Consider the following 12,903-nt stretch of genomic DNA (forward strand, 5'->3'; position numbering starts at 1 on the left):
TCGCCATACTTCCGTAACCGTTTTATAAAAGCAATAGATCACTTCAGTCAGTGAAATGTTGGCATTATACTACAGTTAAGGGGGTCGCCGTCCCTTAACTGTTACGTAATACCCTCAATTTTGAAAAAGCGAGAAAGTCGGAAAAGCATTTTTTTTAACAAATACAAAAAAGTAGTCCTTCCTCCTGCCTGCAAAGAACTCTGTAAACTGAACGGGCGTCATAGCTGTGTGTATACGCTCAATATACAGTTGGGAACCAATCAGATTGCTTGATTTAAGCCACCCGTTTTTATATATATATATATATATATATATATATATATATATATATATATATCAGTGGCGGCTGGTGGTTTTTAAAGTGAGGGAGGAAGGACTGCGTGCTTGGTTGCCATTGGCCTGCTTGCACTGTTAGTGGTGTATGGTGGCATAAGTATGTGAGACTAAAGTTGTTTCAGGGTGTTTTGATGAACTACAAAATAGCAGGGAGGGATAATTATGTGAATAAAATTGATACAAATCCACCAGTGGCAGCATTGTACTTTGAAAGCTGGTGGGCAGCATGTCTTGGACTACAAGGGTAGAAGGAAAGGATGCAAAGCCAATTAGTCAAATCAGGCCTACTCTTGATTTGTAAAACTAAATCAAAACAATCTGGGCCTATCATTGGGCCTATTTTTGCCCTCAATGACTGAAGCTATTGGTTGTAATTTGGCTATGTTTATTTTCAGCTACAATTGTGATGCCGTTTAAAATGCATCATGCTCTGGATCATTCACTAATATCCTTTCCACAATATTAAACAGAACGGTCAGAGTAACAAACTAATTAAAAGAACAACAAAGAACATAATTTCACAACTATTGACATTGGTTGTAAGCCTAACATTGTTTGAGGCAAATGTGGATGTTAATGGATGTTTTAGAATGTTGGTCATGGTGTTAAGCCAAATAAGATTGAGGGACTTCATTTATAGATCAAGTCAATCCTCTTCGCTGTTTGTGTTGCAAAGATATCAGTGACCTGGTCATACCAAACAGGATATTTTTTAAGTGATTTCAGAATAACGGCAAGTGTAACGTTTTTGCCCTCTCTGGTGTAGTACAACTTTGCTTGCACACATTATGTTCTTAATAGTATACTACTAATTATTACAGGCATTGAAATCAATATTTTCAAACTTCCCTTAGTGAGGAGAACTCATAGAACTAACGCTGAATAATGAACTAATAACTCAAGGAGCAGGATAGTGCAGTGCATAGGGGCGTCTTTCGACTGAAAGGTACTGGGTTTGATTCCTGATGTCCACAGCCTACCTGTAAGCATCCAGCCACATGCCCTTACCCCCTACCTACCTGCTCCTTCGGATGAAAGCCTGTGCTGAACAGAAATGACGTTAGACGTGGTATAACATGTCTTAAGTTGAATGGCACAACAGGGCATCATGATTTAGTTGATTCCTGTGTATTGCCACCTTTCTCCCTTCGATTTTCTCATAAGATTTGCCTCATCAGCTTTCTTGACTATGTTAATATTCCTCCATTCTCAGCACTGGATGAATGACAACTTGGTGGGGTTTCACTTGAACTCTGCTCATAACTGAATGCTGTCATTCAGCTTGACCCATGGATTAGAACTATCATTAAATCTTAATTATGTGCCTCTCCCTCTCTTCCACACACATCCCGATATACACACATCATCTCTCAAACACACAGTAAATATAGGAGCTAGTCACTGCAACAATGTTTTCTATTTATTGTAAGCAACTTATACTGTGCCAATACTGTGAGATGAAAATGAAATTTCAAAGCATCTGCAGCAGAACTTCTTACATTCAGAAGTGAATTCCCATCAGTATAACATTTTTACAAACAACGCTCTTTTTTTTTTGTTATTGCGACAAAAAGACAAGACGACAAAGCTTCTCCTTTTTTTGGCAATGAATGATAAATGAAATCATTTTATTTACCCATGATATTTTTAAATTTTCTTAAGTAGTGTGTCATCACCCTAATCTCTTCTCTAGGCCAGTCGGACGCTGGGGCACAGGCCCTCCTTTCCTACGGAAGCTTTTGCGGTGGGTTCTGATGAGCATAAGCCAGTCCTTGAGAAGAGAGCTATGCGCTGACGAGGGGGGGGAGGGGCGGGGCGAGGGTGGCGGATGAGGCGAGGACGCCCGTTGCCGTGGTGGCGGCGGCGAGGCCATCCTCGGCGGGACATCCCGTACCGGGATTCATTTGGTCTTGGCCGCCTTCTGGGCGGACTTGGTGACCTTGCCACTGCCGCCAATCTTCTTGTCCACGGCCTTGATGACACCGACCGCCACCGTCTGCCTCATGTCGCGCACGGCGAAGCGACCTGGAAGAGAGAGTCGCGTTAGGGGGTTGTGTCGTTTACTCACGCCATCGGGTTGCGTGTGGGTGCGAGGGTGGTGTGAGATGGTGCTGGAGGTGATGGTAAACGCTGTGGTCCACGAGGCCCCTGGACTGATATCTAATCACATTCCCTTACTCTCCATGGACTAAATACAGTTCATGAATACAGCACTACACACTACTGTTGTAGGAAGAGCTTGCAGGAGAATTGATATAGTAAATATATCATATAGTATTAACTCCAAACATTATTAATACAAAACGACACATTAATGTAATCAACTACAAACCGGGTTGCAGTTCAATGGAACGTTTTGGTGTGTTTGTGTGTGTGTATTTGGCCTGCGGTATGTACACTACTCACCCAGAGGAGGGTACTGGGCGAAGCTCTCCACACACATGGGCTTGCCAGGCACCATGGTGATGATGGCGGCGTCGCCGGACTTGAGGGACTTGGGGTTGTCCTCCAGCTTCTTGCCGGAACGACGGTCGATCTTCTCCTTGAGCTCGCTGAACTTGCAGGCGATGTGGGCGGTGTGGCAGTCCAGCACGGGGGCGTAGCCCTGGGCGATGGTGCCGGGGTGGTTCAGGATGATCACCTGCAGGAGGGCGGAGGTGGAGCCCACGGTTAGAGAGAACAGTAGAGCCATTTTAACAGAGGTTAGCTGTGTTTGGGCCGGTGACTAAAACACGACGCAGAACGAAGTGACTGCGTGGTCATAACGTTGCATCGATGTGTAACCATCACTAAGCCTTAACACAGGTGTAGCTTGTTAAACTAATTACTGGTCTTCTGCCTCAGTGGAGCAGGTAAGGGTATAGACTAAAACTAGTGGAGATTTCACTCATTGACCAGGGCTCATTGTCCATGCCACCTGTACTGGGTTGCACCAGCTATGTGTGAGTCCTTTATTAGATCTGTGTGTAATGTCCTTACGAAGTCCATAATAACCATTAGTTAGTTTACAAATAGCGGTTTACTTAATCTGGGTGCACCACTTACGTAAGTAATTAGAAATGCGTAGGGTTGAATTGAAGCAGGTTGTTGTCCCTTTAACGTGACGACCAACCTAGTTGTAACTCATCAACAACAAGCTGTAAACCAGGAAGTGCTCGAGGAGACCGCAGTGGAATGGTTTGCATGGCACAGTTGGAATTGACTGTATTTTTGGTTGTACAAATGTATTCCAGATGGAATAGTTTGGTTTCATAAACAGGCTGCCAATGCTGTTTTCTGCACAGTGCCAACTGGTTAGGATCGGAGAGAATACATTTAGTAACTACCAAGTGCTACAAAATTACTAGCTTGTCTGGTGTGACCCCTTTGGATTAAGTAATGTGTAAGGCTGAACTTAAGGCACTAACATTATAATAGACTACGTTTAAACCTACGCAAAGCTGGTGCAATCGGCTCCTCCTACATAAAAGGAGCAGAGTCATAATCAGTGTTAAGAGTAACACGTGTGTTCAGAGTCTATTGGGGTCCACGACTGTACCATAACAGCAGCGATGCCCTCCTAAACTCCTCCTGGAGTTTATTTAATCTATCTGTTTGAATGAAATCTGTTTTGAAATTACAGTTTGTCTGATTTGTTTTTATTTTCAACGGTGGACTACGGAAAGAATATAAATTATGAAAATCAAATCCAACTAGCCAATACATGTTTAATAAGCAGTGTCTTTCACAGGCTCTAGTCCCCCAGGTGGACGCTCACCTGGGCAGTGAAGTTGTCGGCCTGCATGGGGGGGTCGTTCTTGCTGTCTCCGGCCACGTTGCCACGGCGGATCTCCTTGACGGACACGTTCTTGACGTTGAAGCCGACGTTGTCTCCGGGCGTGGCCTCGGTCAGCGTCTCGTGGTGCATCTCCACCGACTTCACCTCAGTGGTCACGTTGGCGGGGGCGAAGGTGACGATCATGCCGGCCTTCAGGATGCCGGTCTCCACGCGGCCCACGGGCACGGTTCCAATACCTGGGGAGGGGGAGGGGGAGAGGGTGCTTGGTCAGGCCACACCCCTATCCACTTCGCTTCATGTCTAGTGTAAACATGTGTAAACATGTAGTGTAAACATACCACCAGGTATGAGTGTGATTAGCTGTTACAAGCCGTTTTGAAAATCTGCCTCTTCTGACATCACAAGTGGGTGTGCCCACCAAGATGTATGACGGATAGATGAGCAACGTTTGCTACAGTCCACTGGGTAGGCTGGTAGATTCATCTATCCAGCACACATCTAGGTGGACACGCCCACATGTGATTTAAGAAGAGGCTTGTAACAGCTAATCTAACTCACACCTGGTGGTATAATATGCCACTTTTAGGATAATCTGAATCCACAGCGCCGATCCACAAGTCAGCCCATCCAAGAAAGGTTTCTCTGTACGGTTTTAAGTAAGTATCTGTTTTGAGTTGCCTGCATCAGAGTGAAGCTATTACGATTTAGGAAGGCTCCCTGCTCATTTCTTACCAATCAGGGCATCTCTTCCCTGATTGGTGTGGGAAATCCATCTTGCCTGTCTATCATGGGCAAACGCAACACTTCTCAATGACCGACAAAAAGTAGGGAGCAAGGAGGGAAGGGATGTTCCTATGGGTCTTTTATTTTCAAAATCTTGCCTCCGCTCTTTTCAGCTCTCTCTCTCTCTTCACCACTCTCAAATCGTACCTACAGGACCTTTAAGAATCTTTGCACTTGACTCCCGTGTTGATTATGTCCTGTAGTAATCGCTCTAGTGGTGTTGGTGCTCACCGCCGATCTTGTAGACGTCCTGGAGGGGCAGGCGGAGGGGCTTGTCGGTGGGGCGGCTGGGGGGCAGGATGGCGTCCAGGGCCTCCAGCAGGGTGACCCCGCTGGCGTTGCCGTCCTTGCGCTCCACCTTCCAGCCCTTGAACCAGGACATCTGTGGAACACAGGCATCGCGGCTTGTCACAGACGACGCAGGTGTCAATATTATTCTAACGGAAGCTTTTTTTAGGATTTGTGAAAGAATGATTGTTTAAGTTTCATTTATTTTGAGGATGGTCGTCTTTAGTCTGGTTCCCAGGCTGATCCATAGTATGAAGTATCCTTGCTTTCTTTTTGCAGTGTAGAACATACAATAGCAAGTATCGTGTCATGTAGTGTAAACTTTTTCAGCCACCGAAGGGGAATCTAATGGATTTAGAGGGAAATATCGTGGCATTGATTGGGCCATGGTTACTTGGAAAGGTTTTATTCTTTCGATTTCCAATACCTTTGAACAATAGTGATGGCTGCTGTGAACCACAAACATAACCAGGTTTGGGCCTGAGAGACCCAATACAGAACTCAGCCCTGTCTATACTCCCTATTCAACACTTTGGATGCACAAGGGGACAAAAAGCCCATCGCTCACCTTCTCGCTGGACTCCAGCATGTTGTCTCCATGCCATCCGGAGATGGGCACGAAGGCCACGGTGGCGGGGTTGTAGCCGATCTTCTTGATGTACTGGCTGACCTCCTTGGTGATCTCCTCAAAGCGGGCCTGGCTGTAGGGGGGCTCGGTGGAGTCCATCTTGTTGACTCCAACGATGAGCTGCTTCACCCCTAGGGTGAAGGCCAGGAGGGCGTGCTCGCGGGTCTGGCCGTTCTTTGAGATACCGGCCTCAAACTCACCCACACCTCCGGCCACGATCAGCACGGCGCAGTCAGCCTGCCGGCAGAAGTATGACGATATGTGTGTGTGTACAGGTTTGTTTGTTTCAGGGACTGTACCAAAATCTTCCAATGTGTAAATAAAAAATGACATAGCATTAGTTGTCTTTTGATAGCCTTTATAAGTGATTTGTATGGCTTTCGTTAATGATGACTAAGAGCCACTATTTTACACCAGGTGCAAAATCAGATTTAATTATTCTAAATCATTACTGTTATTTTCATGCTAGGATTATTAACTAAATGCAGAAAAAGTTAAAGAAAAAAATCCAGTGAAACACAATTTTGGTGTTTCACTGTTAATGGTTTTGGTAACATAATAAAATCTCCCATTGAAATTCCACAGCGAAACACTGGCTAAGCCGTACCTGGGAGGTACCAGTGATCATGTTCTTGATGAAGTCCCTGTGTCCGGGGGCATCGATGATGGTGACGTAATATCTGCCGGTCTCAAACTTCCACAGGGCGATGTCAATGGTGATACCACGCTCACGCTCGGCCTTCAGTTTGTCCAGCACCCAGGCGTACTTGAAGGAGCCCTTTCCCATCTGAGGGAGGCCATCAGTCCGTCCAAAGAGGGGGTTTCATAAGTGGAGGAAAGATGGAGTTAGTTTGGTACACAGTGGGGGGAATCAAGAAGTAAAATGCTCCATAACTCCCCATTTAAGAATGGTAAAACAAGACAGTTGTTTGTTATCCTGTAAGAACTTGAGTGACCACATTTTAAACAGAGTAGGGAAAAAGTATTTTGTTGAGAGTTGATCAATAAACTGGAAGTTTGTAAGATAATGGTTTCATCCATTGTGTTGTCCTATAATAGCAGACCTCAATTACATTTCTAAATTATTGAAATTCAGTTGGAGATGCCATTTGTAGGATTTTTTTTTCTTCTAATTGGGTTTCTAATTTGTGAGGTGTGTAAGGTGTGTCATGGTTCTCAAGCATTCATATCTTTGGCAAGAAGCACATAAGAACCATGACACTCAAAACCCCAATTTTATCAAAACAAAGTGGGGAGAAAATTATAGATTTCAACTAAATATAATTTTTCACAATGTTCGACCATGTTTTTTTATATAATGAGTACATTTGCTTGTGGAGGTATATTCTTACAATTCAAAAGTGAAAAGGCTAATTTAGGTTTCGAAATCGTGCGTTATTTCCTCAATACAAGTGAATTAACACACGTGTACAGTAGATGGCGCTTGTGTCTTAGAAATGGATGTTTGTCGTTGGCGTCTGAGAAATGGACGACTGAGCGTCCTTCTAGAGCCGTGCAATACGAGATCGTGGTCGGCTGTGCCGACACTAACCTCAGCGGCTTCCTTCTCGAACTTCTCGATGGTTCTCTTGTCAATGCCGCCGCATTTGTAGATCAAATGCCCAGTTGTGGTGGATTTGCCGGAATCGACATGGCCAATGACCACGATGTTTATGTGAACCTTTTCCTTTCCCATTTTGAAGGTTTTGCTGTGGGGTTGAATTAGCATTGCAATCAAAGCAAATACAATTTAATTATTAAACATTAGTTTCATCGATGACAGGTGTACAAGACATTTTCATGAGTCTTCGGGGCCAGTGTGTCATCACATGCGCCATGTGCTCCACGCCGGCCTCCATGTTGAGTGAACGCAGTGCCGCCATGTTGTCTGCAGCAGACACGCGCACCATGACAGTGCAGCCGGTGGAAAGCGCGTTCATGCGATTACCAATGTCAAAATGAGAATATAATCCAAATAGCTATAGCCATCCATTCTTAAACATTGAATCCCTTTTAATGGGTGTTGAAAATGTGCCAGATTAAGACCATTTTGAATACATTCCTACCATTGCCCTCCAGACTTTACATACAGAAATATACAAGCTTGTCCCCATCACCCACAACATGCTTACATTACATAACGCAGGCATCAGAATTATCTATTTATGGATGGGATACATGAGAAAATGCTGAGCCCTTAACGGTTCTCTCAACGCAGCCAGAAGACCGCAGCAGACATTTAGCAGTAAACAGACAAGCAGAAATACATAACCATGCAGCAAACTATACACAATGCATCATATTTAATATTTCACCAACCTGTGCCCGAGAAGCTAACAAATGTCCCCTGATTTAGACCGGAGAAAAGGACAGACAACGCTTGGGCATGAGTTTTTATACTGAGCTAGAGAGAGCGAAGGGAGGGCTGTGCATTCTACCCATCTGCTGTCAGACTGAAGTAAGAGGTGCTATTGGCTGGCACAGCGTATCGCACTGTAGCGATTGGATATGAACACCATCACCGGGCACGGGATAAGGGGGACTCAACAGCTGCAAGACAACACCATAGCCCCCAAACCAAGTGCAAAGCTATTGGAGAGACGGAGAAGCAGAGGTCAGTAGCTCGGGAATGATTTTTGTAGAACTTTATTAACCAGCAGCGTCCTTTCCAATTCAATATCCAGGTACAGTTCTAGACAATTCAAAACTTAAATTCAACTGAAAAGAGGCACCGTCATCTTATGTTTTTAGTAGAGACTATGCCATATTCTTAAGTTACTCCGAGTTGGTTCCTTTCCTGCGAAAACTTTTACGATGCGTTTTGATGCGCATTAACCAGTCCTTTAATAGAGCACTCAGGTAGTTGTGCGTCTCCTCCGCCAAATGATGGACGGCAGAGGCCGCAACCTGAGGGTCGCCGCTGGGGCCGAAAATTCATTTCTTGGTGGCTACCTTGGCCGACTTGGTGACCTTGGCAGAGCCACCAACCTTCTTGTCGACGCTCTTGATGACACCAACGGCAACGGTCTGCCTCATGTCACGCACGGCAAAGCGACCTGTGAAGGAGGGAGGGAAGGAGTAAAGAACCGGTCAGACAACTGGTATCAATGCCACATTGTAACACTCATGTAACCAACAGTGAACCAGGCTGGATGGGAGGGGGGGGGATAGTCGCTTACCGAGGGGAGGGTATGACTGGAAGCTCTCCACACACATGGGCTTGCTTGGGATCATGTTGACGATGGCGGCGTCTCCGCTCTTCACGCTCTTGGGCAGATCCTCAATCTTCTTGCCGGAGCGACGGTCGATCTTCTCCTTGAGCTCGTTGAACTTGCAGGCGATGTGAGCTGTGTGGCAATCCAGCACGGGGGCATAGCCCTGGGAGATGGTGCCGGGGTGGTTCAGGATGATGACCTGCAATGGGGGGGGGAAGGCAGTGGTTAGATCCTAGTTCAACCTAGTGTAGGTGGGGCAGGGAGGGTTCTAGTGCTGTACTGTCAGAGCCGTGAGCTTACCTGGGCGTTGAAGGAGTCGGCCTGCATGGGGGGGTCGTTCTTGCTGTCGCCGGCCACGTTGCCACGACGGATGTCCTTGATGGAGACGTTCTTGACGTTGAAGCCAACGTTGTCACCGGGGAGAGCCTCGGTCAGAGACTCGTGGTGCATCTCAACGGACTTCACCTCAGTGGTGACGTTGGCGGGGGCGAAGGTGACGACCATGTTGGGCTTGAGGACACCGGTCTCAACACGGCCGACAGGTACTGTTCCAATACCTGGAGAGAGGACGTCAGGTCAGTGGACAGCAGGGAAACCAGTGCTAGCTGGTCAGTAGAAGGAGGATCTAGTCCTAGTGTTCTAGTGCTGTTGGTGCTCACCGCCGATCTTGTAGACGTCCTGGAGGGGCAGGCGGAGGGCCTTGTCGGTGGGGCGGCTGGGGGGGAGGATGGCATCAAGGGCCTCCAGAAGGGTGGTTCCACTGGCGTTTCCGTCCTTGCGCTCAACCTTCCATCCCTTGAACCAGGACATCTACAGAGAACAAGAACAGGCAGGTCAGAATCATGTTGGGCTCAAAAACACTGTCCAGACTTTCTACCATTCCAAGAGTGGAAAAACTGAATAATTAAACTGCTTCTCACCTTGGAGCTGGCCTCCAGCATGTTGTCTCCGTGCCATCCAGAGATGGGCACGAAGGGCACAGAGGCGGGGTTGTAGCCGATCTTCTTGATGTACTGGCTGACCTCCTTGGTGATCTCCTCGTAACGGGACTGGCTGTAGGGGGGCTCGGTGTTGTCCATCTTGTTGATGCCAACGATGAGCTGCTTCACTCCCAGGGTGAAGGCCAGGAGGGCGTGCTCACGGGTCTGGCCATTGGCAGAGATACCAGCCTCAAACTCACCAACACCACCGGCAACGATCAGCACGGCGCAGTCAGCCTGCAAACAGAAAGGAGGAGAACATTAGCCAACAGTGGACATTTAGGGCCATCATTTAATGTACATTGCAATAGCAATAATTCAATAGTGAACTTTGTTTACCTGGGAGGTACCAGTGATCATGTTCTTGATGAAATCCCTGTGTCCGGGGGCATCGATGATGGTGACGTAATACTTTCCAGACTCAAACTTCCACAGGGCGATGTCAATGGTGATACCACGCTCACGCTCGGCCTTCAGTTTGTCCAGCACCCAGGCGTACTTGAAGGAGCCCTTTCCCATCTGTGAAATAATGGCATGTTTTGTTTAGTCATTGATACATTTGATTGAGACAATGAATGTGTACTATTTTGATAAGCCTGAGACCTATGGTGGCGGCTATGCACTTGTGCACTGTCACCATTAGTACAATGCGAGCTTAGGCCACGCCCAGCGTGCGCGCACCCGACGCCCACACCCTTCGCCGGGCTGACGGGTTCAGAATAGGCATGGCGGAGACGCCATCTTTAATTTTTGAGAATTTATACTTTCCCTCAAAGATTAGAAATGAAAATTAGGACAAAACCGGCTTACCTCAGCGGCTTCCTTCTCGAACTTCTCGATGGTTCTCTTGTCAATGCCTCCGCACTTGTAGATCAAGTGGCCGGTGGTGGTCGACTTGCCGGAGTCGACATGGCCAATGACCACGATGTTGATGTGGAGCTTGTCCTTTCCCATTGTTGCTTAAGTTTCTGAAACACTGCAAAGGGATAGATAAAGTCAATATCTATCAGCAATACGAACACATTAGCCGAGGCAGACCGCGACGTTCAACACGACATAACGGGCCACAGATGGTCAATTGAGTCCCAGGATTAGGCAGTCAGCATTTTCAAAGGCGGTAAAATATTAAAATACAAGACTAAACTTCAGTAAATCATCCACCTCTTATGACTGTCGACCAACTACATTAATCGACAAACATTTGACATTAAGCAATGTATCGTGTGGCGTCAAGTCAAATTCAGGCCTAGCCGGGCGCAAGGCCAGGAGCGACACGTGTTAGTTAGGAGGGCCACGTCGTGTATAAAGTTACGAAGACCTCCAAATATCCACCAGAAATGTGGACCGGAGCCATGCTGGCTGTGTTCACAGTTGTTTCCCAAAGTGGACTCAGTGGATTCCTTCAAGCATCTCCGGAAATTGTGGTTAAAATTAGTAGTCTATTGTTCGCCTTCCCCTCCCCCAGTGTGGCATATTTCCTACAATTTCGCGCTGGAAGTGGTCGTCAAGATCCACGCGGGTGAACAAACTTTAGCCAACAAAGTACACGGGGTTTGAAAGTACCGCCGGTGTGCCATATACCGGGAACCACCGGGCAACCCGCGAGTAATCCCCACAAAGTTACACCGCAAAAACCGAGCAATTCGGTGGAAAATAAAATACCCCAAAAATTATTAAAGTAATAACCGAATACCCCACCGAATACCGCTAAACAGCCTTCAGACCAAACCGAGCTTTAAATGTGGTAACGCAGTGAACTTACCGGTGTTACTGGTTCACAAAAGCTGCTGTTGCTGCCCCTAGCCAGGTAACTGAAAAAGAAAGACGGATGCAGGGCTTCGACTATTTATACCAGGGGAGGCGGCCAGCGCGGCTCGCACCCTGCATCCCCCGGCCCTCCCTAATTACACCCGCAAATCACACACATTCCGCCAAATACGTCATCACGTCACATGAACCTAGCATGTTCGAGTGCGTCTCACACTTTCATTCGGTCCATAGATAACACTTTTATTTAAAAAACAACAACAATGACATTACAATAGATGGATGTACAGGTCAGGCTAAACTCGGAGTTTGGGACTTGTGTGAACGCGTAAAATCGCCTTCTCTATTGGATTCATTGCTTATTGTGATGCATTGGTGTTCTCTCATGAACGCCGACAGTCAGCTGAGCGCTTTGGTTTACAACGCTGTCTGTTGTTCACTGAGACACATTTGCTTTCTATAATTTCACCATTAAACACAAGCAGTTATTAAACAAAAGTATGAATAGCAGATATATACTGTTGCATACTTCTTGCTATTCTCTCCGCCACTTCCTGTGTTGCTATCTATTCTCACAAACAATAATTGAATGACATAAACATTGAATATGATAGGTAGGCTACTATAGTGAAATAGTGTGCGCTATGTAATGCACCATGTAAGCCAAGTGCATTTTGGTTTCTAAGATAATATAGGTTAACGTTGATTGAGAGGTGGTCACAATCAAAACGTTTAAACATAGAAACATGTATAACCTGCATTATACTCCCTCAATATCTACACTTCATTAACTACATTCAATTGTACATCTAAATGATCAGCATGATGAGCTGGTTACTCATGAAATATCCAATACATAAAACTTTTCAAGATTTCAAGAAAGGTTTTTACATTTTCCATTTCAGATTAAAAATAAGGCACATGTAAGATATAAGCAAAGTTGGCTGAGGCATGCAATTCAGATGGAAAACGTTAATACTATAGTTTAGGAAAATGATCTTTGGGTCTGCATCATGTAAAAGCCCATATGCAATGCATGGCCTAAAATGTACATTCTGCGACCCTTGCAATAAACTTTGCATTCAGACAACACCATTCACCTAACAAGATTATGGAAATCCTCTCAGA

General features: G+C 46.0%; 2 protein-coding genes across 2 annotated transcripts; both read right to left on the reverse strand.

The window, feature by feature from the left end:
* Positions 1–1,734: 1,734 nt before the first annotated feature.
* Positions 1,735–8,271, reverse strand: LOC311365190 (elongation factor 1-alpha). Its single transcript, XM_084484707.1, has 8 exons — positions 8,133–8,271; positions 7,366–7,522; positions 6,421–6,600; positions 5,754–6,050; positions 5,129–5,279; positions 4,094–4,350; positions 2,743–2,977; positions 1,735–2,361 (listed from the first exon to the last, which is right to left on the reverse strand). The coding sequence occupies exons 2-8, from the start codon at positions 7,507–7,509 to the stop codon at positions 2,237–2,239; spliced, it is 1,389 nt and encodes a 462-aa protein (XP_084340833.1). The 5' UTR covers positions 7,510–7,522; positions 8,133–8,271; the 3' UTR covers positions 1,735–2,236.
* Positions 8,272–8,443: 172 nt separating this feature from the next.
* On the reverse strand, positions 8,444–11,895 carry LOC311365191 (elongation factor 1-alpha-like). Its single transcript, XM_084484708.1, has 8 exons — positions 11,771–11,895; positions 10,819–10,984; positions 10,348–10,527; positions 9,949–10,245; positions 9,688–9,838; positions 9,329–9,585; positions 8,993–9,227; positions 8,444–8,869 (listed from the first exon to the last, which is right to left on the reverse strand). Exons 2-8 carry the CDS (start codon positions 10,960–10,962, stop codon positions 8,748–8,750), a joined length of 1,386 nt encoding a protein of 461 aa, XP_084340834.1. The 5' UTR covers positions 10,963–10,984; positions 11,771–11,895; the 3' UTR covers positions 8,444–8,747.
* Between the last annotated feature and the right edge of the window lie 1,008 nt (positions 11,896–12,903).

Source organism: Micromesistius poutassou (assembly GCF_964030765.1).
Source record: "Micromesistius poutassou genome assembly, chromosome: 20".
Classification (NCBI taxonomy): Eukaryota; Metazoa; Chordata; class Actinopteri; order Gadiformes; family Gadidae; genus Micromesistius; species Micromesistius poutassou.